Genomic DNA, 23018 nt, shown 5'->3' on the forward strand with positions numbered 1-23018 from the left:
CATTCAAAAAAATCATCAAAAGGTTCAGAGAATCTGGAGAAATCACTGCACGTAAGCGGCAAGGCCGAAAACCAACATTGAATGCCCATGACCTTCGATCCCTCAGGCGGTACTGCGTCAAAAAGCGACATCAGTGTGTAAAGGATATCACCACATGTGCTCAGGAACACTTCAGAAAACCACTGTCAGTAACTACTGTTGGTCGCTATATCTGTAAGTGCAAGTTAAAACTCTACTATGCAAAGCCAAAGCCATTTATCAACAACACCCAGAAACGCTGCCGGCTTTGCTGGGCCTGAGCTCATCTAAGATGGACTGATGCAGAGTGGAAACGTGTTCTGTGGTCTGACCACCATAGAACATATTCTAAGTAATAAAGACTTAATTTAGAGTTATTTGGTTAGGGTCAGGGTTAGAGGGTTAGGGTTATAATAAGGCCATGCCGAATAAGGCATTAATAAGTACTTAATAATGATTAGTTAAGAGCCAATATGTTACTAATTTGCATGTTAATAAGCAACTAATTAATGGTGAATATGTTCCCCATACTAAAGTGTTACCATGTTTTATTACTGGTGCACAAAATGAACCGTGCATGAACATCACCTTGTTCAAATACCAAAAACCAACACAGTGCATAAACTCACAACAAATTACACACCGATCAAACCCAGATTAAGAACCACTGCTTTAAAATGTAATATCGGAAATTATCGGTATCGGTTTCAAAATTATCGGTATCTGTTTCAAAAAGTAAAATTTATGACTTTTTAAAACGCCGCCGTGTACACGGACGTAGGGAGAAGTACAGAGCGCCAATAAACCTTAAAGGCACTGCCTTTGCGTGCCGGCCCAGTCACATAATATCTACGGCTTTTCACACACACAAGAGAATGCAAGGCATACTTGGTCAAAAGCCATACAGGTCACACTGAGGGTGGTCGTATAAACAACTTTAACACTGTTACAAATATGCGTCACACTGTGAACCCACACCAAACAAAGAATGACAAACACATTTCGGGAGAACATCCGCACCGTAACACAACACAAACACAACAGAACAAATACCCAGAACCCCTTGCAGCACTAACTCTTCCGGAACGCTACAATATACACCCCCCGCAATCCCTAGTGCCCCCACCTCAACCCCGCCCACCTCAACCTCCTCATGCTCTCTAAGGGAGAGCATATCCCAAATTCCAAGCTGCTGTTCTGAGGCATGTTAAAAAAAAAAAATGCACTTTGTGACTTCAATAATAAATATGGCAGTGCCATGTTGGCATTTTTTTTCCCATAACTTGAGTTGATTTATTTTGGAAAACCTTGTTACATTGATTAATGCATCCAGCGGGGCATCACAACAAAATTAGGCATAATAATGTGTTAATTCCACGACTGTATATATCGGTATCGGTAATTAAGAGTTGGACAATATCGGCAAAAAAGCCATTATCGGACATCTCTAGTTTTAACACCCGAGACTGGGAAGCAGAGCTCTGACAGGCCGACTCCATCCGAAGTGGACTTAGTCCCCCTTACTCCGAGATCAGGCCCCTGTAAGATAATACACAGTGAGGCGGCACTGAAGCCAAGAAGTGAACATTCCCTAAAGGTGCCAATCGATGGACATGAACTTTTGGAGTGGAAGCACTCAGACGAGGAGTGAGACAGTGGTCCAGTGTTCGCGGCCACTACGCTGAAAGCTGGCGCAGCGGCCTGGAAAAGTACAGGTAATTGGCCCAGCCATCGTATCCAGTTAGGTTTCGCCTGGGAGGCTGAAATAACAAAGCGCTGATTGCTTGAGGAGACAAGGGCGACCGGCTCGGAGGCAAAAAGAGTTAATTTGATGCACATTTCTCCCCTCGCCCACCTTGAAATGCACTGGCAGGAAGAAAAAAAAAAAAGAAAGAAGAAGGTGGGTGAAGTCGTCTCCCATCTGCCAGATTGCATTTCAGCAGCAGGAGAAGGCGAAGGAGCGTTCTTCACAATATTGTGTGAAGGCTGTCAAAGTCCACGCAGCAGCCGGCTGCCTTAAAGGATGCCCGACCATAAATTCTGACTCGGTGTGAAATTGGAGAAGGACTTCTTAAATTGTCATGTGTGTCAACATGACTCCTCGAGATTTAGTGTTACACCAACACGTAATTGGCGGGTGTGGACGGGGGTGGTTGGGGTCACACGCAGCATGAGTGAGGTCACAAATGAAGACAAACGTGCATGTGAGCTGAACAAAGAAAGTTCTTATGTGTCTGTGTACAAAACCAGTTGTGTAAATGGTAAATAAAAACAGAATACAATAATTTGCAAATCCTTTTCAACCTATATTCAATTGAGTAGAATAGAATAGAATGGATTTAATTGTCACTATATTTGCATATAACGAGATTAAGGACTCCAACTTAAGGTGCGGTAGTGGGAACAAATATGGGGTAAAAATAAATTAAATTACACAACAGGTAATAAAGAAAAAACTAACAATTGAAATAAACAGACTACCGTATTTTTCTGACTATAAGTCGCAGTTTTTTTTCATAGTTTGGCCGGGCTCCAGTGTGATTTATATATGTTTTTTTCCTTCTTTATTATGCATTTTCGGCAGGTGCGACTTATACTCCGAAAAATACGGTACTATCCAATGCAAATAATAAGCAATCCTGTACAATATACAAAACACTATAGAAATAGAAAATACTGTACAATATACAGAACAAGACATGAGTACCGGAGTAATAAATAACAATCAGTGTCGGACGTATTGCACTCGAAGGGTAATATTGCACAGTAGGGTATTAGGGTAGGATATTGTATAGGGGTGAATTATTATTATAAGTTAATGGTGACAGCTCTGGGAAAGAAGCTGTCTCTGAGTCTGTTTGTTCTGGCTCTGATGCCCGATGGTCGACTGCAAAGACAAGATATTTAAGGTTCGAACTGGAAAACGTTATTTTTTGCAAATATTAGCTCATTTGGAATTTGACGCCTGCAACATGTTTCAAAAAAAGACTGAGAAAGTTGAGGAATGCTCATCAAACACTTGTTTGGAACGTCCCACAGGTGAACAGGCTAATTGGGAACAGGTGGGTGCCACGATTGGGTATAAAAGCAGCTTCCATGAAATGCTCAGTCATTCACAAACAAGGACGGGGCGAGGGTCACCACTTTGGGAACAAATGCGTGAGAAGATTGTCGAACAGTTTAAGAACAACATTTCTCAACCAGCTATTGCAAGGAATTTAGGGATTTCACCGTCTAGGGTCCGTAATATCATCAAAAGGTTCAGAGAATCTGGAGAAATCACTGCACGTAAGCGATGATATTACAGACCTTCCATCCCTCAGGCAGTACTGCATCAAAAAGTGACACCATTGTGTAAAGGATATCACCACATGGGCTCAGGAATACTTCAGAAAACCACTGTCAGTAACTACAGTTTGTCTATTACATCTGTAAGTACAAGTTAAAACTCTGCTATGCCAAGCCAAAGCCATTCATCAACAACACCCAGAAACGCCGAAACGTTTACTGAGTGTTGTTAAAAGGAAAAACCATGTAACACAGTGGTAAAAAATGCCCCCGTGTCAACTGATTTGCAATGTGTTGCTGTCATTAAATTCTAAGTTAATGATTATTTGGCAAAAAAATTAAGTTTCTCAGTTCGAACATTAAATATATTGTCTTTGCAGTCTATTCAATTGAATATAGGTTGAAAAGAATTTGCAATTCATTGTATTCTGTTTTTATTTACCATTTACACAACGTGCCAACTTCACTGGTTTTGGGTTTTTTATCTATTTATATACTGTACATATGTACATATATATATACATGTATAAATATATATGTGTATGTATATATATATATGTATATATATATATATATATATACATATATATATATATATGTGTATATATATATATATGTATATATATGTATATTTAGGTGTACTAGTGTGTGTGTATATGTGTGTGTGTGTATATATATATATATACAGTATATATATAATGTATATATGTACAGTGTGTGTATGTATGTGTAAATATATATATATATATACATATATATACTGTGTGTATATATATATACAGTATACCGGTATATATAATGTATATATGTACAGTGTGTGTATGTATGTGTAAATATATATATATATATATACATATATATACTGTGTGTATGTATATATATATATATATGTATATATATATATATATATATATATCTTGCATAATAGAAACAAAACAAAATACTCAAAATAATCTACAAAATCAAAGCACTCTGTACAATCGCTCACGCACAAGCAACATCAACATATCGTCAATGGAATTGCTCTTTCCGCCAGGACATGATCGTGTATATATTTGTTTATTATTACATTACCACCTTGCAAAACAGAAACAAACATAAAAACTCACAAAATCAAAGCCCACAGTACATTCGCTCGAGACCATCAATGAAATTGCTCCTCCCCCAGATAATAATCTTGTACATATTTGTTTATTATTATATTGCCAACTTGCATCACAGAAATAAACAAATACCCGGTACTCTAAATAATAATTAAAAAAAAAAAATATTGTCAATGCAATCGCCCCGCACACCAGGTAATAATTGTGTATACACTAGTGTATATATGTATATATATATATGTGTGTGTGTGTGTGTGTGTGTGTATATGCATATATATAATTTGTTTATATTACATAACCACTTTGTATAACAGAAACAAACTGAAATACTCAAAATAATGCACAAAATCAAAGTCCACTGTACGCTCGTTCATGTGCGAGCAACATCGACGTCATATCATCAGTGCAATCCCTCCTCCCGCCAGTAAATTATGGTGTATATGGTTGTGTGTATTAAATTACCACCTTGCATGACAAACAAACATAAATACTCCAAATTATCCCAAAAATCAAAGCACGTTCGCTCATGCACGAACAACATAGACATAATATCGTCAATGCAATCGCTCCTCCGACCAGTTGTTAACGAAACTCCCACTTTGCATATTGGAAATAGCTAGTAAGACTCAAAATAATACCACAAGTCAAAGCCCAAGTAATTTGCTAGCAATTGATAATTATTATGTTTTATTATTGAATTATAGTTAGAAATAAAACCAAACAATGTAGACATGTCATATAACCAATGCGAACCCTCCTCTTGCAAGTTAATTAATAATTGCCATACTGCATACTCTTGGCATTTTCTCCATGAGCTTCAAGAGGTAGTTACCTGAAATGGTTTTCACTTCACAGGTGTGCTTGAAGCTCATCGAGAGAATGCCAAGAGTGAGCAAAGCCGTAATCAGAGCAAAGGGTGGCTATTTTGAAGAAATATAAATGATAAAACATGTCATCAGTTATTTCACCTTTTTTGTTAAGTACATAACTCCCCGTGTTCATTCATAGTTTTGATGCCTTCAGTGACAATCTACAATGTAAATAGTCATGAAAATAAAGAAAACACATTGAATAAGAAGGTGTACTGTAGATGTGTTGTATTGTCAATGCGATTACTCGTCCTCCCAGTTATTAATAATTACCGCCACTTTGTTGAATAGAAATTAACAGCAAACTCAAAATAATCCACTTAACCAAAGATCGCGGTATGCTTGCTCAAGCAGGTGCAAGATAAACATACAACATCATCAACACCATTGATCCTCTCGCTAGTTATTGATGATAGCAGATATAAATATTAGGTTTGACTTGAAATAATCCACACATTTTGCTTTACGTTAGCTAATGAACGGGCAACATAGATGTGTTGTATTGTCAATGTAATTATTCGTCCTCCCAGTTATTAATAATTACCGCCACTTTGTTGAAAATAAATTAACAGCAAACTGAAAATAATCCACTCAACCAAAGATCGCGGTATGCTTGCTCAAGGAGGTGCAAGATAAACGCCTATTATTTATTTTGTAAAAGGTGGCAATAATCATGATTGGCTGGTGGGAGGAGCTATTGCATAGACAAAATAACACTATATATGACACAAAACAATTATTTTAGGTCATTCTGTTGATTTCTAAGATGTAAAGTGTCCTCTTTTTATTAGTAACTGGTGGGAGGAGCAATCACATTAACTATATGACATCTACTTTGCCTGTGCATTAATGAGCGTACTGTGAGCTTTGTGAATTATTTTGAGTTTGCACTTTATTTGTATTATAAAAGGTGGTAAGAATCATGATTGGCTGGTGGGAGGAGCTATCGCATAGACAAAATAACACTATATACTGTATAATACCAATGGGATTACTCGTCCTCCCAGTTATTAAAAATGATCGCCACTTTGTTGAATAGAAATTAACAGCAAACTCAAAATAATCCACTCAACCAAAGATCGCGAAATGCTTGCTCAAGCAAGTGCAAGATAAACATACGTCATTAACACCATTGATCCTCTCGCTAGTTATTGATGATAGCAGATATAAATAATAGGTTTGACTTGAAATAATCCACAAATTTTGCTTTACGTTAGCTAATGAACAGGCAACATAGATGTGTTGTATAGTCAGAGTGCTTACTCGTCCTCCCAGTTATTAATAATTACCACCATTTTGCTGAATAGAATTTAAAAGCAAACTCAAAGTAATCCACTCAACCAAAGATCACGGTATGTTTGCTCAATCAGGTGCAAGATAAATGTGCAACACCATTGATCCTCTCGCTAGTTATTGATGATAGCAGATATAAATAATAGGTTTGACTTGAAATAATCCACAAATTTTGCTTTACGTTTATGAACCTGGTAACATAGATGTGTTGTATTGTCAATGCGATTACTCGTCCTCCCAGTTATTAATGATTACCGCCACTTTTTTAAAATATAAATTAACAGCAAACTGAAAATAATCCACTCAACCAAAGATAACAGTATGCTTGCTCAAGCAGGTGCAAGATAAACGTGCAACATCATCAACACCATTGATCCTCTCGCTAGTTATTGATGATGGCAGATATAAATAATAGGTTTGACTTGAAATAATCCACACATTTTGCTTTACGTTAGCTGATGAACGGGCAGCATAGATGTGTTGTATTGTAGGTGCAAGATAAATGTACAACATCATCAACACCATTGATCCTCTCGCTAGTTGTTGATGATAGCAGGTATAAATAATAGGTTTGACCTGAAATAATCCACAAATTTTTCTTCACGTTAGCGAATGAACGGGCATAAAAGATGTGTTGTATTGTCAATGTGATTACTCGTCCTCCCAGTTATTAATAATTACCGCCACTTTTTTGAATAGAAATTAACAGCAAACTAAAATAATCCACTCAACCAAAGATCCCGGTAGGCTCAAGCATGTGCAAGATAAACGTACAACATCATCAACACCATGGATCCTCTCGCTAGTTATTGATGATAGCAGATATAAATAATAGGTTTGACTTGAAATAATCCGCAAATTTTGCTTTACGTTGGCGAATGAACGGGCATAATAGATGTGTTGTATTGTCAATGTGATTACTCATCCTCCCAGTTATTAATAATTACCGCCACTTTTTTTTAATATAAATTAACAGCAAACTGAAAATAATCCACTCAACCAAAGATAACAGTATGCTTGCTCAAGCAGGTGCAAGATAAACGTGCAACATCATCAACACCATTGATCCTCTCGCTAGTTATTGATGATAGCAGATGTAAATAATAGGTTTGACTTGAAATAATCCACACATTTTGCTTTACGTTAGCTAATGAACGGGCAACATAGATGTGTTGTATTGTAGGTGCAAGATAAACGTACAACATCAGCAACACCATTGATCCTCTCGCTAGTTATTGATGATAGCAGGTATAAATAATAGGTTTGACCTGAAATAATGCACAAATTTTGCTTCACGTTAGCTAATGAACAGGCAACATAGATGTTTTGTATTGTCAATGCGATTACTCGTCCTCCCAGTTATTAATAATTACCGCCACTTTGTTGAATAGAAATTAACAGCAAACTCAAAATAATCCACTAAACCAAAGATCGCGGTATGCTTGCTCAAGCAGGTGCAAGATAAACATACAACATCATCAACACCATGGATCCTCTCGCTAGTTATTGATGATAGCAGATATAAATAATAGGTGTGACTTGAAATAATCCACACATTTTGCTTTACGTTAGCGAATGAACGGGCATAATAGATGTGTTGTAATGTCAATGTGATTACTCGTCCTCCCAGTTATTAATAATTACCGCCACTTTTTTTTAATATAAATTAACAGCAAACTGAAAATAATCCACTCAACCAAAGATTGCGGTATGCTTGCTCAAGCATGTGCAAGATAAACGTACAACATCATCAACACCATTGATCCTCTCGCTAGTTATTGATGATAGCAGATATAAATAATAGGTTTGACTTGAAATAATCCACAAATTTTGCTTTACGTTGGCGAATGAACGGGCATAATAGATGTGTTGTATTGTCAATGTGATTACTCATCCTCCCAGTTATTAATAATTACCGCCACTTTTTTTTAATATAAATTAACAGCAAACTGAAAATAATCCACTCAACCAAAGATAACAGTATGCTTGCTCAAGCAGGTGCAAGATAAACGTGCAACATCATCAACACCATTGATCCTCTCGCTAGTTATTGATGATAGCAGATGTAAATAATAGGTTTGACTTGAAATAATCCACACATTTTGCTTTACGTTAGCTAATGAACGGGCAAAACATAGATGTGTTGTATTGTAGGTGCAAGATAAACGTACAACATCAGCAACACCATTGATCCTCTCGCTAGTTATTGATGATAGCAGGTATAAATAATACGTTTGACCTGAAATAATGCACAAATTTTGCTTCACGTTAGCTAATGAACAGGCAACATAGATGTTTTGTATTGTCAATGCGATTACTCGTCCTCCCAGTTATTAATAATTACCGCCACTTTGTTGAATAGAAATTAACAGCAAACTCAAAATAATCCACTAAACCAAAGATCGCGGTATGCTTGCTCAAGCAGGTGCAAGATAAACATACAACATCATCAACACCATGGATCCTCTCGCTAGTTATTGATGATAGCAGATATAAATAATAGGTGTGACTTGAAATAATCCACACATTTTGCTTTACGTTAGCGAATGAACGGGCATAATAGATGTGTTGTAATGTCAATGTGATTACTCGTCCTCCCAGTTATTAATAATTACCGCCACTTTTTTTTAATATAAATTAACAGCAAACTGAAAATAATCCACTCAACCAAAGATTGCGGTATGCTTGCTCAAGCATGTGCAAGATAAACGTACAACATCATCAACACCATTGATCCTCTCGCTAGTTATTGATGATAGCAGATATAAATAATAGGTTTGACTTGAAATAATCCGCAAATTTTGCTTTACGTTAGCGAATGAACGGGCATTATAGATGTGTTGTATTGTCAATGTGATTACTCGTCCTTCCAGTTTTTAATAATTACCGCCACTTTTTTTTAATATAAATTAACAGCAAACTGAAAATAATCCACTCAACCAAAGATAACAGTATGCTTGCTCAATCAGGTGCAAGATAAACGTGCAACATCATCAACACCATTGATCCTCTCGCTAGTTATTGATGATAGCAGATATAAATAATAGGTTTGACTTGAAATAATCCACAAATGTTGCTTTACGTTAGCTAATGAACGGGCAACACAGATGTGTTGTATTGTCAATGCGATTACTTGTCCTCCCAGTTTTTAATAATTACCGCCACTTTTTTTAATATAAATTAACAGCAAACTGAAAATAATCCACTCAACCAAAGATAACAGTATGCTTGCTCAATCAGGTGCAAGATAAACGTGCAACATCATCAACACCATTGATCCTCTCGCTAGTTATTGATGATAGCAGATATAAATAATAGGTTTGACTTGAAATAATCCACACATTTTGCTTTACGTTAGCTGATGAACGGGCAACATAGATGTGTTGTATTGTAGGTGCAAGATAAATGTACAACATCATCAACACCATTGATCCTCTCGCTAGTTATTGATGATAGCAGGTATAAATAATAGGTTTGACCTGAAATAATCCACAAATTTTTCTTCACGTTAGCGAATGAACGGGCATAATAGATGTGTTGTATTGTCAATGTGATTACTCGTCCTCCCAGTTATTAATAATTACCGCCACTTTTTTGAATAGAAATTAACAGCAAACTGAAAATAATCCACTCAACCAAAGATCGTGGTATGCTTGCTCAATCAGGTGCAAGATAAATGTGCAACATCATCAACACCATTGATCCTCTCGCTAGTTATTGATGATAGCAGATATAAATAATAGGTTTGACTTGAAATAATACACAAATTTTGCTTTACGTTAATGAACCTGGTAACATAGATGTGTTGTATTGTCAATACGATTACTCGTCCTCTCAGTTGTTAATATTTACCGCCACTTTGTTGAATAGAAATTAACAGCAAACTCAAAATAATCCACTAAACCAAAGATCGCGGTATGCTTGCTCAAGCAGGTGCAAGATAAATGTGCAACATCATCAACACCATTGATCCTCTCGCTAGTTATTGATGATAGCAGATATAAATAATAGGTTTGACTTGAAATAATCCACAAATGTTGCTTTACGTTAGCTAATGAACGGGCAACACAGATGTGTTGTATTGTCAATGCGATTACTCGTCCTCCCAGTTTTTAATAATTACCGCCACTTTTTTTAATATAAATTAACAGCAAACTGAAAATAATCCACTCAACCAAAGATAACAGTATGCTTGCTCAATCAGGTGCAAGATAAACGTGCAACATCATCAACACCATTGATCCTCTCGCTAGTTATTGATGATAGCAGATATAAATAATAGGTTTGACTTGAAATAATCCACACATTTTGCTTTACGTTAGCTGATGAACGGGCAACATAGATGTGTTGTATTGTAGGTGCAAGATAAATGTACAACATCATCAACACCATTGATCCTCTCGCTAGTTATTGATGATAGCAGGTATAAATAATAGGTTTGACCTGAAATAATCCACAAATTTTTCTTCACGTTAGCGAATGAACGGGCATAATAGATGTGTTGTATTGTCAATGTGATTACTCGTCCTCCCAGTTATTAATAATTACCGCCACTTTTTTGAATAGAAATTAACAGCAAACTGAAAATAATCCACTCAACCAAAGATCGTGGTATGCTTGCTCAATCAGGTGCAAGATAAATGTGCAACATCATCAACACCATTGATCCTCTCGCTAGTTATTGATGATAGCAGATATAAATAATAGGTTTGACTTGAAATAATACACAAATTTTGCTTTACGTTAATGAACCTGGTAACATAGATGTGTTGTATTGTCAATACGATTACTCGTCCTCTCAGTTGTTAATATTTACCGCCACTTTGTTGAATAGAAATTAACAGCAAACTCAAAATAATCCACTAAACCAAAGATCGCGGTATGCTTGCTCAAGCAGGTGCAAGATAAATGTGCAACATCAACAATATTGATCCTCTCGCTAGTTATTGATGATAGCAGGTATAAATAATAGGTTTGACCTGAAATCATCCACAAATTTTGCTTCGCGTTAGCTAATGAACAGACAAAATAGATGTTTTGTATTGTCAATGCGATTACTCGTCCTCCCAGTTATTAATAATTACCGCCACTTTGTTGCATAGAAATTAACAGCAAACTCAAAATAATCCACTAAACCAAAGATCGCGGTATGCTTGCTCAAGCAGGTGCAAGATAAACATACAACATCATCAACACCATGGATCCTCTCGCTAGTTATTGATGATAGCAGATATAAATAATAGGTTTGACTTGAAATAATCCGCAAATTTTGCTTTACGTTAGCGAATGAACGGGCATAATAGATGTGTTGTAATGTCAATGTGATTACTCGTCCTTCCAGTTTTTAATAATTACCGCCACTTTTTTTTAATATAAATTAACAGCAAACTGAAAATAATCCACTCAACCAAAGATAACAGTATGCTTGCTCAAGCAGGTGCAAGATAAATTTACAACATCATCAACACCATTGATCCTCTTGCTAGTTATTGATGATTGCAGATATAAATAATAGGTTTGACTTGAAATAATTGACTCGCTCATGCACGAGCGTCACAGATGTCTCCCATTGTTGATGCGATCACTCCTCCCGACAGTTATGAGGGGAAACCACCACCCTGCGCAGTGAAACCAAATAAAAAGCAATCCAAGTAATCACCAGACAGTCCCTTGACTTCTGGGAAATGTTGCGTCATGCTTCTGGCAGCAGGAAGCGGCTCGCAGCCGCAGAGTTGCAATGTTAAAAGTTCACCAGCGTCTTCGGGATGTTGGACGGAGCCCGCCGGGGCTTTGATCAGCGCTAACGCGGCGCTAAAAGTGACAGTTTATTTTCAAGCACCCGTGTCGGAGAAGACGATCTCTCTCCACCGTTTGACGTGTTGGCACGGAGTAAAAGAGACGTGTCACCAGTTCGGGGAAGACGTCCCTTAGACACCAGCGCCTCCTCAACCTGGAGAAAGTGTCGCCTTACTGCTTGTCTGACATTTTATTGACTGCTCGCTTTTCAGCTAATGTCATCACGCTTTAATGAGAAGATTCCCAGCCAGATTAAATGTGTCGCTCAGCTCAAACTTTTCTCTTTGTGCCGCGCTGGCTTTTTTTTTTGACGGACAGCTTGGTGCTGGAAAAGGAGGTCCAGGAGATCAGTATCAAAGGAGGAGCCTTTCTGTGTGCCCCCGTGTCGGCTTTCCACCTTGAAAAGCCCAAAGGTGTTTTCTTACCTGATTTGTATTCATTGACACAAAGAGCTGACCTGCCTCTCTTGTTTCCAAGTAAGGAGAGTCCAGACCAGACTTTTGTTGGCGCTATCATCGGATACGTTCATGTTGTTTCCTGCGGCCCTTGGAGCTCGGCCACGCCGGTTGATGTTTTTTTCCCCCCTTTCTTTGTTGCCATGTGCTCTGAAAACACCCTTAAGAGTGTCTTCCAACCCCACAAATTAGCAGCTTAAATGGTCCTACAGTTTTCAATAGGATGTCCCGCGATAGTCTAGTAGAGGTGTGTTGTCCGCAATCTAGCCCGGGGGTGTCAAACTCATTTTAGATGAGGGAAAAATCTACTCCATAGAGGGCCGGACTGGTAAAATCACGGCATGATAACTTAAAAATAAAGACAATTTCAGCTTGTTTTCTTTGTTTAAAAATACAAACCCCGTTTCCATATGAGTTGGGAAATTGTGTTAGATGTAAATATAAACGGAATACAATGATTTGCAAATCCTTTTCAACCCACATTCAGTTGAATGCACTATAAAGACAAGATATTTGATGTTCAAACTCATAAACCTTTTTTTTTTTTTGCAAATAACAATTAACCACTGTGTTACATGGCCTTTCCTTTTAACAACACTCAGTAAACGTTTGGGAACTGAGGAGACACATTTTTTAAGCTTCTCAGGTGGAATTCTTTCCCATTCTTGCTTGATGTACAGCTTAAGTTGTTCAACAGTCCGGGGTCTCCGTTGTGGTATTTTAGGCTTCATAATGCGCCACATATTTTCAATGGGAGACAGGTCTGGACTACAGGCAGGCCAGTCTAGTACCCGCACTCTTTTACTATGAAGCCACGTTGATGTAACACGTGGCTTGGCATTGTCTTGCTGAAATAAGCAGGGGCGTCCATGGTAACATTGCTTGGATGGCAACATATGTTGCTCCAAAACCTGTATGTACCTTTTAGCATTATTGGCGCCTTCACAGATGTGTAAGTTACCCATGTCTTGGCCACTAATACACCCCCATACCATCACAGATGCTGGCTTTTCAACTTTGCGCCTATAACAATCCAGATGGTTCTTTTCCTCTTTGGTCCGGAGGACACGACGTCCACAGTTTCCAAAAACAATTTGAAATGTGGACTCCAACAGACCACAGAACACTTATCCACTTTTTGTATCAGTCCATCTTAGATGAGCTCAGGCCCAGCGAAGCCGACGGCGTTTCTGGGTGTTGTTGATAAACGGTTGTCGCCTTGCATAAGAGAGTTTTAACTTGCACTTGCAGATGTAGCGACCAACTGTAGTTACTGACAGTGGGTTTCTGAAGTGTTCCTGAGCCCATGTGGTGATATCCTTTACACACTGATGTCGCTTGTCGATGCAGTACAGCCTGAGGGATCGAAGGTCACGGGCTTAGCTGCTTACGTGCAGTGATTTCTCCAGATTCTCTGAACCCTTTGATGATATTACGGACCGTAGATGGTGAAATCCCTAAATTCCTTGCAATAGCTGGTTGAGAAAGGTTTTTCTTAAACTGTTCAACAATTTGCTCTCGCATTTGTTGACAAAGTGGTGACCCTCGCCCCATCCTTGTTTGTGAATGACTGAGCATTTCATGGAATCTACTTTTATACCCAATCATGGCACCCACCTGTTCTCAATTAGCCTGCACACCTGTGGGATGTTCCAAATAAGTGTTTGATGAGCATTCCTCAACTTTATCAGTATTTATTGCCACCTTTCCCAACTTCTTTGTCACGTGTTGCTGGCATCAAATTCTAAAGTTCTAATGTTTATCAGTTTGAACATCAAATATGTTGTCTTTGTAGCATATTCAACTGAATATGGGTTGAAAATGATTTGCAAATCATTGTATTCCGTTTATATTTACATCTAACACAATTTCCCACAAACGGGGTTTGTAGAACAAGCACATTCTGAAAATGTACAAATCATAATGTTGTTGGGGTTTTTTTTACACTTACCTGTTGCGGTTTACAGTATTCTACACTACATTGCCAAAAGTATTTGGCCACCTGCCTTGACTCACATATGAACTTGAAGTGCCATCCCATTCCTAACCCATAGGGTTCAATATGATGTGGGTCCACCTTTTGCAGCTATTACAGCTTCAACTCTTCTGGGAAGGCTGTCCACAAGGTTGCAGAGTGTGTTTATAGGAATTTTCCACCATTCTTCCAAAAGCGCATTGGTGAGGTCACACACTGATGTTGGTGGAGAAGGCCTGGCTCTTAGTCTCCGTTCTAATGCATCCCAAAGGTGTTCTATCTAGTTCAGGTCAGGACTCTGTGCAGGCCAGTCAAGTTCATCCACACCAGACTCTGTCATCCATGTCTTTATGGACCTTACTTTGTGAACTGGTGCACAGTCATGTTGGAAGAGGAAAGGGTCTTCTCCAAACTGTTCCCACAAGGTTGGGAGCATGGAATTGTCCAAAACGAAATGTGTGGCACATTATGAAGCCTAAAATTCCACAACTTAAGTTGTACATCAAGCAAGAATGGGAAATAATTCCACCTGGAAAGCTTCAAAAATTGGTCTCCTCAGTTCCCAAACGTTTACTGAGTGTTGTTAAAAGGAAAGGCCATGTAACACAGTGGTGAACATGCCCCTGTGCCAACTTTTTTGCAATGTGTTGCTGCTATTAAATTCTAAGTTAATGATTATTTGCCCAAAAAAAAAGAAGTTTCTCAGTTTGAACATTAAATATCTTGTCTTTGCAGTCTATTCAATTGAATATAAGTTGAAAAGTATTTGCAACTCATTGTATTCTGTTTTTATTTACCATTTACACAACGTGCCAACTTCACTTGTTTTGGGGTTTGTATACCAATTCTGTAACGCTGCACATTATTTTTGTTAACGGAAATGCATTCTTGTGTGGTTCCCAGGGCTTCTTCCTCACCGTGTCCGTGGAGTCTATCCTCAAGGTGGCCAAGCACGCCTCGGAAAGCAACAAAATCTTCTGCATGAACCTGTCGGCGCCCTTCATCTGCCAGTTCTTCAGCGAGGGCCTGATGCAGGTCATGCCCTACGTGGACATCCTGTTCGGTAACGAGACGGTGAGTAAGAGTTCCACTCGGTAATTACGCTAAAACTCCCGTCGACACCAATTGTGTAAGCGCGGCGTCTCTTCGCTCCGGCGAGGATACCGCCGGTGTCACTCTTCCCCCTGCCAGGATGAAGGTGGCGGCGGTGGGAATCGAACCACATTTCCGCCTCATTTAATTGGCTGACATGTCGAGCGATAACCCGGGAGGGCGGCTTAATTGACTCCTCCCGCGTCGTCCTATTTGACTACCTGACACGGAATCCAGGGCGGTATGTCTCGTCTCCTTCTCTTCTTTAATGGCGGTAGTTAATACGGCCCCCAATGAGAGACATGATTACCTCCTGGAAAGGAGGGGAGAAAAGAAGAAAAAAAACGCTCACAGTAGCAATAGATTTGCCCATAAAATTAGCCGCCATTTGCCTTACGTGCTCTCTGGAGCGTAGGAGATAAAGCACACAAAGGGCAGAAGGGATTGTTGAGTCTGGATTGTGGTATTTAAGACAACGTGATGATCATTACTGGATTAATCTCCCCGGCGGATGCCTTTTAATCTTTCTTAATGCAGCATATCTGTGTGTGCTCTGTGGGAATCTGACGCAGATCGCAGTGTCGACGCCACCGCGGGCTCAAAACATGCACCTTTGTGCTTTTTTTTGCCTCGAAATACCTCCAGATCATCATTACGAGTTTCTTGTCTGAACGTTGAAGGATAATCCCTTTGCAAAAATGTCAGGCTTCACTACACATCTTAAAATTTGTTTGAAGTCCCGGGTTCTCATTTTGTCATTAAGTTAAAAAAACAACAAAAAAACCCTCCTTCCTCATGTACATGATAAAGCTTTTGACTCCCACTAATAGCTAGATTCGCTTTTTCACAAGCAGGCTTTGCTACACATCTTAAAATATGTTTGAAGTCCCGGGTTCTCATTTTGTTATGAAGTTAAAAAAAAATAAAAACAATTAAAAAAAACTCTTTCCTCATGGACATGACCCCAGCCCATAGCTGGATGAGCTTTTTCACAATCAGGCTTCACTACACATTTTGAAATATGTTTGAAGTCCCTGGTTCTCATTTTGTCATTAAGTTAACAAAACAAACAAATGTAAACTCCTTCTTCATGGACATGATATAGCTTCTGACCCCCGCTCATAGCTAGAATAGCTTTTTCACAAGCAGGCTTCACTACACATCTTAAAATATGTTTGAAGTCCCGGGTTCTCATTTTGTCATTAAGTTAAAAAAACAACAAAAAAAACCTTCTTCCTCATGGACATGATAAAGCTTCTGACACCCGCTCATAGCTAGATTATCTTTTTCACAAGCAGGCTTCGCTACACATCTTAAAATGTGTTTGAAGACCCGGGATCTCATTTTGTTATTAAGTAAAAAAAAAAAAAAAAAATCTCCTTCCTCATGGACATAACGCCTCTGACCCCCGGCCATAGCTAATTGAGCTTTTTCCACAAACAGGCTTCACTACACATCTTAAAATATGTTTGAAGTCCCGGGTTCTCATTTTGTCATTAAATTAAAAAAACTATCCTTCAACATGGACATGATAAAGCCTCTGACCCCCGCCCATAGCTAGATTAGCTTTTTCACAAGCAGGCTTCGCTACACATCTTAAAATATGTTTGAAGTCTCGGGTTCTCATTTTGTCATTAAGTAAAAAAATAAAATTAAAAAAAACCTCCTTCATCATGGACATGATAAAGCCTCTGACCCCCGCCCACAGTTGGGTAAGCTTTTTCACAAGCAGGCTTCACTACACATCTTAAAATATGTTTGAAGTCCCGGGTTCTAATTTTGTCATTAAGTAAAAAAAAAAAAAATTAAAAAAATCCTTCCTCATGGACATGATAAAGCCTCGGACCACCGCCTATAGCTAAATGAGCTGTTTCACAAGGAGGCTTCACTACACATCTTGAAATATGTTTGAAGTCCCGGGTTCTCATTTTGTCATTAAATTTAAAAAAAACTCCTTCTACATGGAAGTGATAAAGCCTCTGAACCCCGCCCATAGCTAGATTAGCTTTTTTACAAGCAGGCTTCACTACACATTTTAAAATATGTTTGAAGTCCCGGGTTCTCATTTTGTCATTAAGTTAAAAAAAACAAAAAAACTCCTTCCTCACGGACATAACGCCTCTGACCCCCGGCCATAGCTAATTGAGCTTTTTCACATGCAGGCTTCACTACACATCTCAAAATATGTTTGAAGTCCCGGGTTCTCATTTTGTCATTAAATTAAAAAAACTATCCTTCAACATGGACATGATAAAGCCTCTGACCCCCGCCCATAGCTAGATTAGCTTTTTCACAAGCAGGCTTCGCTACACATCTTAAAATATGTTTGAAGTCTCGGGTTCTCATTTTGTCATTAAGTAAAAAAATAAAATTAAAAAAAACCTCCTTCATCATGGACATGATAAAGCCTCTGACCCCCGCCCACAGTTGGGTAAGCTTATTCACAAGCAGGCTTCACTACACATCTTAAAATATGTTTGAAGTCCCGGGTTCTAATTTTGTCATTAAGTAAAAAAAAATTTTTTTTAAAAATCCTTCCTCATGGACATGATAAAGCCTCGGACCACCGCCTATAGCTAGATGAGCTGTTTCACAAGGAGGCTTCACTACACATCTTAAAATATGTTTGAAGTCCCGGGTTCTCATTTTGTCATTAAATTTAAAAAAACCTCCTTCTACATGGAAGTGATAAAGCCTCTGAACCCCGCCCATAGCTAGATTAGCTTTTTTACAAGCAGGCTTCACTACACATTTTAAAATATGTTTGAAGTCCCGGGTTCTCATTTTGTCATTAAGTTAAAAAAAACAAAAAAACTCCTTCCTCACGGACATGATAAAGCCTCTGACCCCCCGCCCATAGGTAAATGAGCTTTTTCACATGCAGGCTTCACTACACATCTCAAAATATGTTTGAAGTCCCGGGTTCTCATTTTGACATTACATTTTTTAAAAACACCTTCTACATGGAATTGATAAAGCCTCTGACCCCCGCCCATAGCTGGATGAGCTTTTTCACAAGCAGGCTTCACTACACATCTTAAAATATGTTTGAAGTCCCGGGTTCTCATTTTGTTATTAAGTAAAAAAAAACAAAAAAAAAACTCCTTCCTCATGGACATGATAACGTTTCTGACCCCCGCTCATAGCGAGATGAGCTTTTTCACAAGCAGGCTTCACTACACATCTTAAAATATGTTTGAAGCCCTGGGTTCTCATTTTGTCATTCAGTTAAAAAAAAAAACTCCTTTCTCATGGACATGATAAAGCCCATAGCAAGATGAGCTTTTTCACAAGCAGGCTTCACTACACATCTTAAAATATGGTTGAAGTCCCGGGTTCTCATTTTGTCATTAAGTTAAAAAAATAAAAATAAAACTCCTTCCTCATGGACATGATAAAGCCTCTGACCCCCGCCCACAGTTGGATGAGCGAAAACAAGCAGGCTTCACTACACATCTTAAAATAAGTTTGCAGTCCCGGGTTGTCATTTGTCATCAAGTAAAAAAAAAAAAAACGTTCCTTAACCATGGACATGATAAAGCTTCTGACCCCTGCCCATAGCTAGATGAGCTTTTTCACAAGCAGGCTTCACTACACATCTTAAAATATGTTTGAAGTCCCGTATTCTCATTTTGTCATTAAGTAAAAAAACTAAACCAAAAAGTCCTTCCTCATGGACACGATAAAGCCTCTGACCCCCGCCTATAGCTAGATTGCTTTTTCACAAGCAGGCTTCGCTACACATCTTAAAATATGTTTGAAGTCCCGGGTTCTCATTTTGTCATTAAGTAAAAAAAAAAAAAAACTCCTTCATCGTGGACATGATAAAGCCTCTGACCCCCGCCCACAGCTGGATAAGCTTTTTCACAAGCAGGCTTCACTACACATCTTAAAATATGTTTGAAGTCCCGGGTTCTAATTTTGTCATTAAGTAAAAAAACAAAACAAAAAACTCCTTCCTCATGGACATGATAAAGCCTCTGACCCCCGCCCATAGCTATATGAGTTTTTTCACAAGCAGGCTTCACTATACATCTTAAAATATGTTTGAAGTCCCGGGTTCTTATTTTGTCATTAAGTTTAAAAAAAAAAGCTCCTTCCTCATGGACATTTAAAGCCTCTGACCACCCACAATTTTTACTATTGTAATTATTTGTTTTATTTCTGCATTATTCTTGTAAATAATGCAGAAAAACCCTTATTTTTAGGAATTTCTGCCATCGTGTTGCAATTTTTACTATTTTAATTATTTGTTTTGTGGAGAATGTTTCTTAATTTACTCTTATTTTAATAATTCCGTTAAAAAAAATCTGCATTTTGACCATATTTGCGGAGCGTTTGAATTCGTACTACTATCATACCAAAGACTATAAAAATGGGACCCATTACCTCCCTGCTTGGCACTCAGCATCAAGGGTTGGAATTGGGGGTTAAATCACCAAAATGATTCCCGGGCGCGGCCACCGCTGCTGCCCACTGCTCCCCTCACCTCCCAGGGGGTGATCAAGGGTGATGGGTCAAATGCAGAGAATAATCTCGCCACACCTAGTGTGTGTGTGTGTGACAATCATTGGTACTTTAACTTTTTAACTTTACTATAATTATTATTTCTTTAATGTTTCTTTATTTTTAATTAATTTTCAGTAATTATCGACTAACCCTGAATCCTTAGAAATCGGAAATGTATTATTATTTATTTAAAACAAATTTCACCATTTTTCTAGAGCCTTGCAGTTTTTACGACCTAAGTTCTTTATTTTACATAAATATTCATAAAATTATCCACAAAACCAAAATTCTTATAAAGGTATTGATAATAAATACAAACTATGAATGTAATTGTATAATGGAAGTATTTCTTCTCATAAATATTGGAGGAAAAACACTTTTTTTTACATTTCCGCCTGATTTGTGGAGGTTTGCAGTTTTTACTCCTTTGTTTGTTTTTTTAATGTTTCTATTTTAAAATAAAATTGCATTAATTATCCCCTAACCCTCAATTCTTAAAAATATTGCAGAAAAAAAAAATGTTCGGCCTGGCCGCATTATTTGTGGAGTGTTGCAATTTTTACTACTAATTATTTTATAATAATAATTTTTAAAAAAGTATTTCTTTTTCATAATTTTAAAAAATGAGCCACTGACCCTGAATTCTTGTAAATAATGCAGAAAGAACCCTTATTTTTAGGAATTTCTGTTATCGACTAACCCTGAATTCTTAGGTGTTGCAGTTTTTACGACCTAAATCCTTTATTTTACATTAATATTCATAGATTATCTACGAACCAAAAATTCTTATGAAAGTATTGATAATAAATACAAACTATAAATGTAATTGTATAATGCGAGTAATTATTCTCATAAATATTAGACAAAAAACTATTTTTTTTTATCATTTCCGCCTGATTTGTGGAGGTATGCAGTTGTTTTTAAATTTTTTATTTATTTTTTAAATAAAATGTCATTTATTATTCCCTAACCCTCAATTCTTCAAAGTATTGCAGAAATGTTTTTTTGTGGAGTGTTGCAATTTTTACTACTGTAATTTTTTTTTTTTTTATACAAAAAAAAAAGGGTCTTTACTTTTAATTAATTTTCAGTAATTATCGCCCAACCCTGAATTCTTAGAAATCAGAAAAAAATTACTTTTTATGAGCATTTTCCACCATATTTCTAGTGTTGCAGTTTTTACGACCTCAGTCCTTTATTTTACATAAATATTCATAGATTATCTACAAACCCAAAATTCTTATAAAAGTATTGATAATAAATACAAACTATGAATAATGTATGTATAATGCATAAATATTGGAGAAAAAAATAATTTCCGCCTGATTTGTGGAGGTTTGCAGTTTTTACTCCTTTGTTGTTGTTTTTTTTAAATTTATTTAAAAAAAATAAAATGTCATTAATTATCCCCTCAACCTCAATTCTTAAAAATTTTGCAGAAAAAAACAATTTTCAGCCTGGCCGCCTTATTTGTGGAGTGTTGCAATTTTTACTACTGTAATTATTTTTTTATTTTTAGAAAAAAGTGTTTTTATTTTTCATTAGTTTTCATAAATGATTTACCAACGCTGAATTTTTATGAAATTATACATAACAAATACTAAGAATTTATGGAAGTATTTCTTACAGTGCAGGAGATTAAAATACCAATGAAAAGGAAAAAAACAAATATAATAATAATGAATACAAATCAATGAAAAGTAATTATTATTATGTAAAGTAAAATCAAATTGAACTGAAGTATACAATAATAACAAATATATGAAAATAACTGGTATCTGGATGTAAAATTTAGTGAGCTAATAATAAGTGTGGCTCCTTGAGAGCGACAGCAGGTGTGTGTGTAGCGCCATTCTGGTCTGACCCCGTGTTAAAGCCCGAGGTGAGATGCGTGATAGAGGCCTTTAGTGCTGATAAGGCCATCAGGCTGATAACTAACTCCCCCGGCACGAGGCCGCCGCCATCATCGCCGCCGCCGCCACTTCCATTAGTCCCCGCAGACTGAGGTGAACGCCTCTCTGCTCAGCTCTCCTTTATGCAAACCCCCACGCTCGTCCATTTAGCGATCGCTATCAGCGTACAGATATTTATACGCGTTGCCGCTTGTTTAACCTTTTGGACCCGCCCACACACCAGCAGACCTCCACCGCTGCCCTTGTGGGGTAGATAGATGGCCGTCGCCAGAGGTGTGTAATGGACTGCCAGGCAAGGGCGATGTTATATTTGGTCACTTGAAAGCGGAGGTCCACTTTGCACACATGGCGCCGCATTATAAAGGCACAAAACATTGTTCCCACTGTCTTTGAATGCAACATTTCATAATTATTTATAGCCTAAACAATGCAGAGTTAAATGTACACAAACATGCAAAAACTGCTATTGAATGAACATGATTTTCTTCATGTACCAGTATATTATCTCTACTTGTTGTAAAAGTGCACACTAAAAGTGATCATTTCAGAATACTTTTATAATGTAGTAATAGTGGGAGTGAAAGCAAACATGTGTTTTTAATGCAAGTCAATGAGGCCTTTTTTGGCCACCGAGGTCTACAGAGGGATGGACGCTCTGGCACTACATAAGACATTTAATCACAATCCGGTCAGTCTTGCCGCTAATC

The 23018-nt window shown here is 37.7% G+C and overlaps 1 protein-coding gene across 2 annotated transcripts in view; it reads left to right on the top strand.

Moving 5' to 3' along the window:
* Positions 1-23018, top strand: part of LOC133610400 (adenosine kinase-like) — a 310119-nt gene that overhangs the window by 224590 nt on the left and 62511 nt on the right. For both annotated transcript variants that reach the window (XM_061966612.2, XM_061966613.2), the window contains exon 7: positions 15701-15871. In XM_061966612.2, coding sequence (XP_061822596.2) covers positions 15701-15871 — 171 coding nt within the window. The remainder of the gene's footprint in view (positions 1-15700; positions 15872-23018) is intronic.

The sequence above is a fragment of the Nerophis lumbriciformis genome, linkage group LG11 (genome assembly GCF_033978685.3).
Source record: "Nerophis lumbriciformis linkage group LG11, RoL_Nlum_v2.1, whole genome shotgun sequence".
In the NCBI taxonomy this organism is placed as follows: domain Eukaryota; kingdom Metazoa; phylum Chordata; class Actinopteri; order Syngnathiformes; family Syngnathidae; genus Nerophis; species Nerophis lumbriciformis.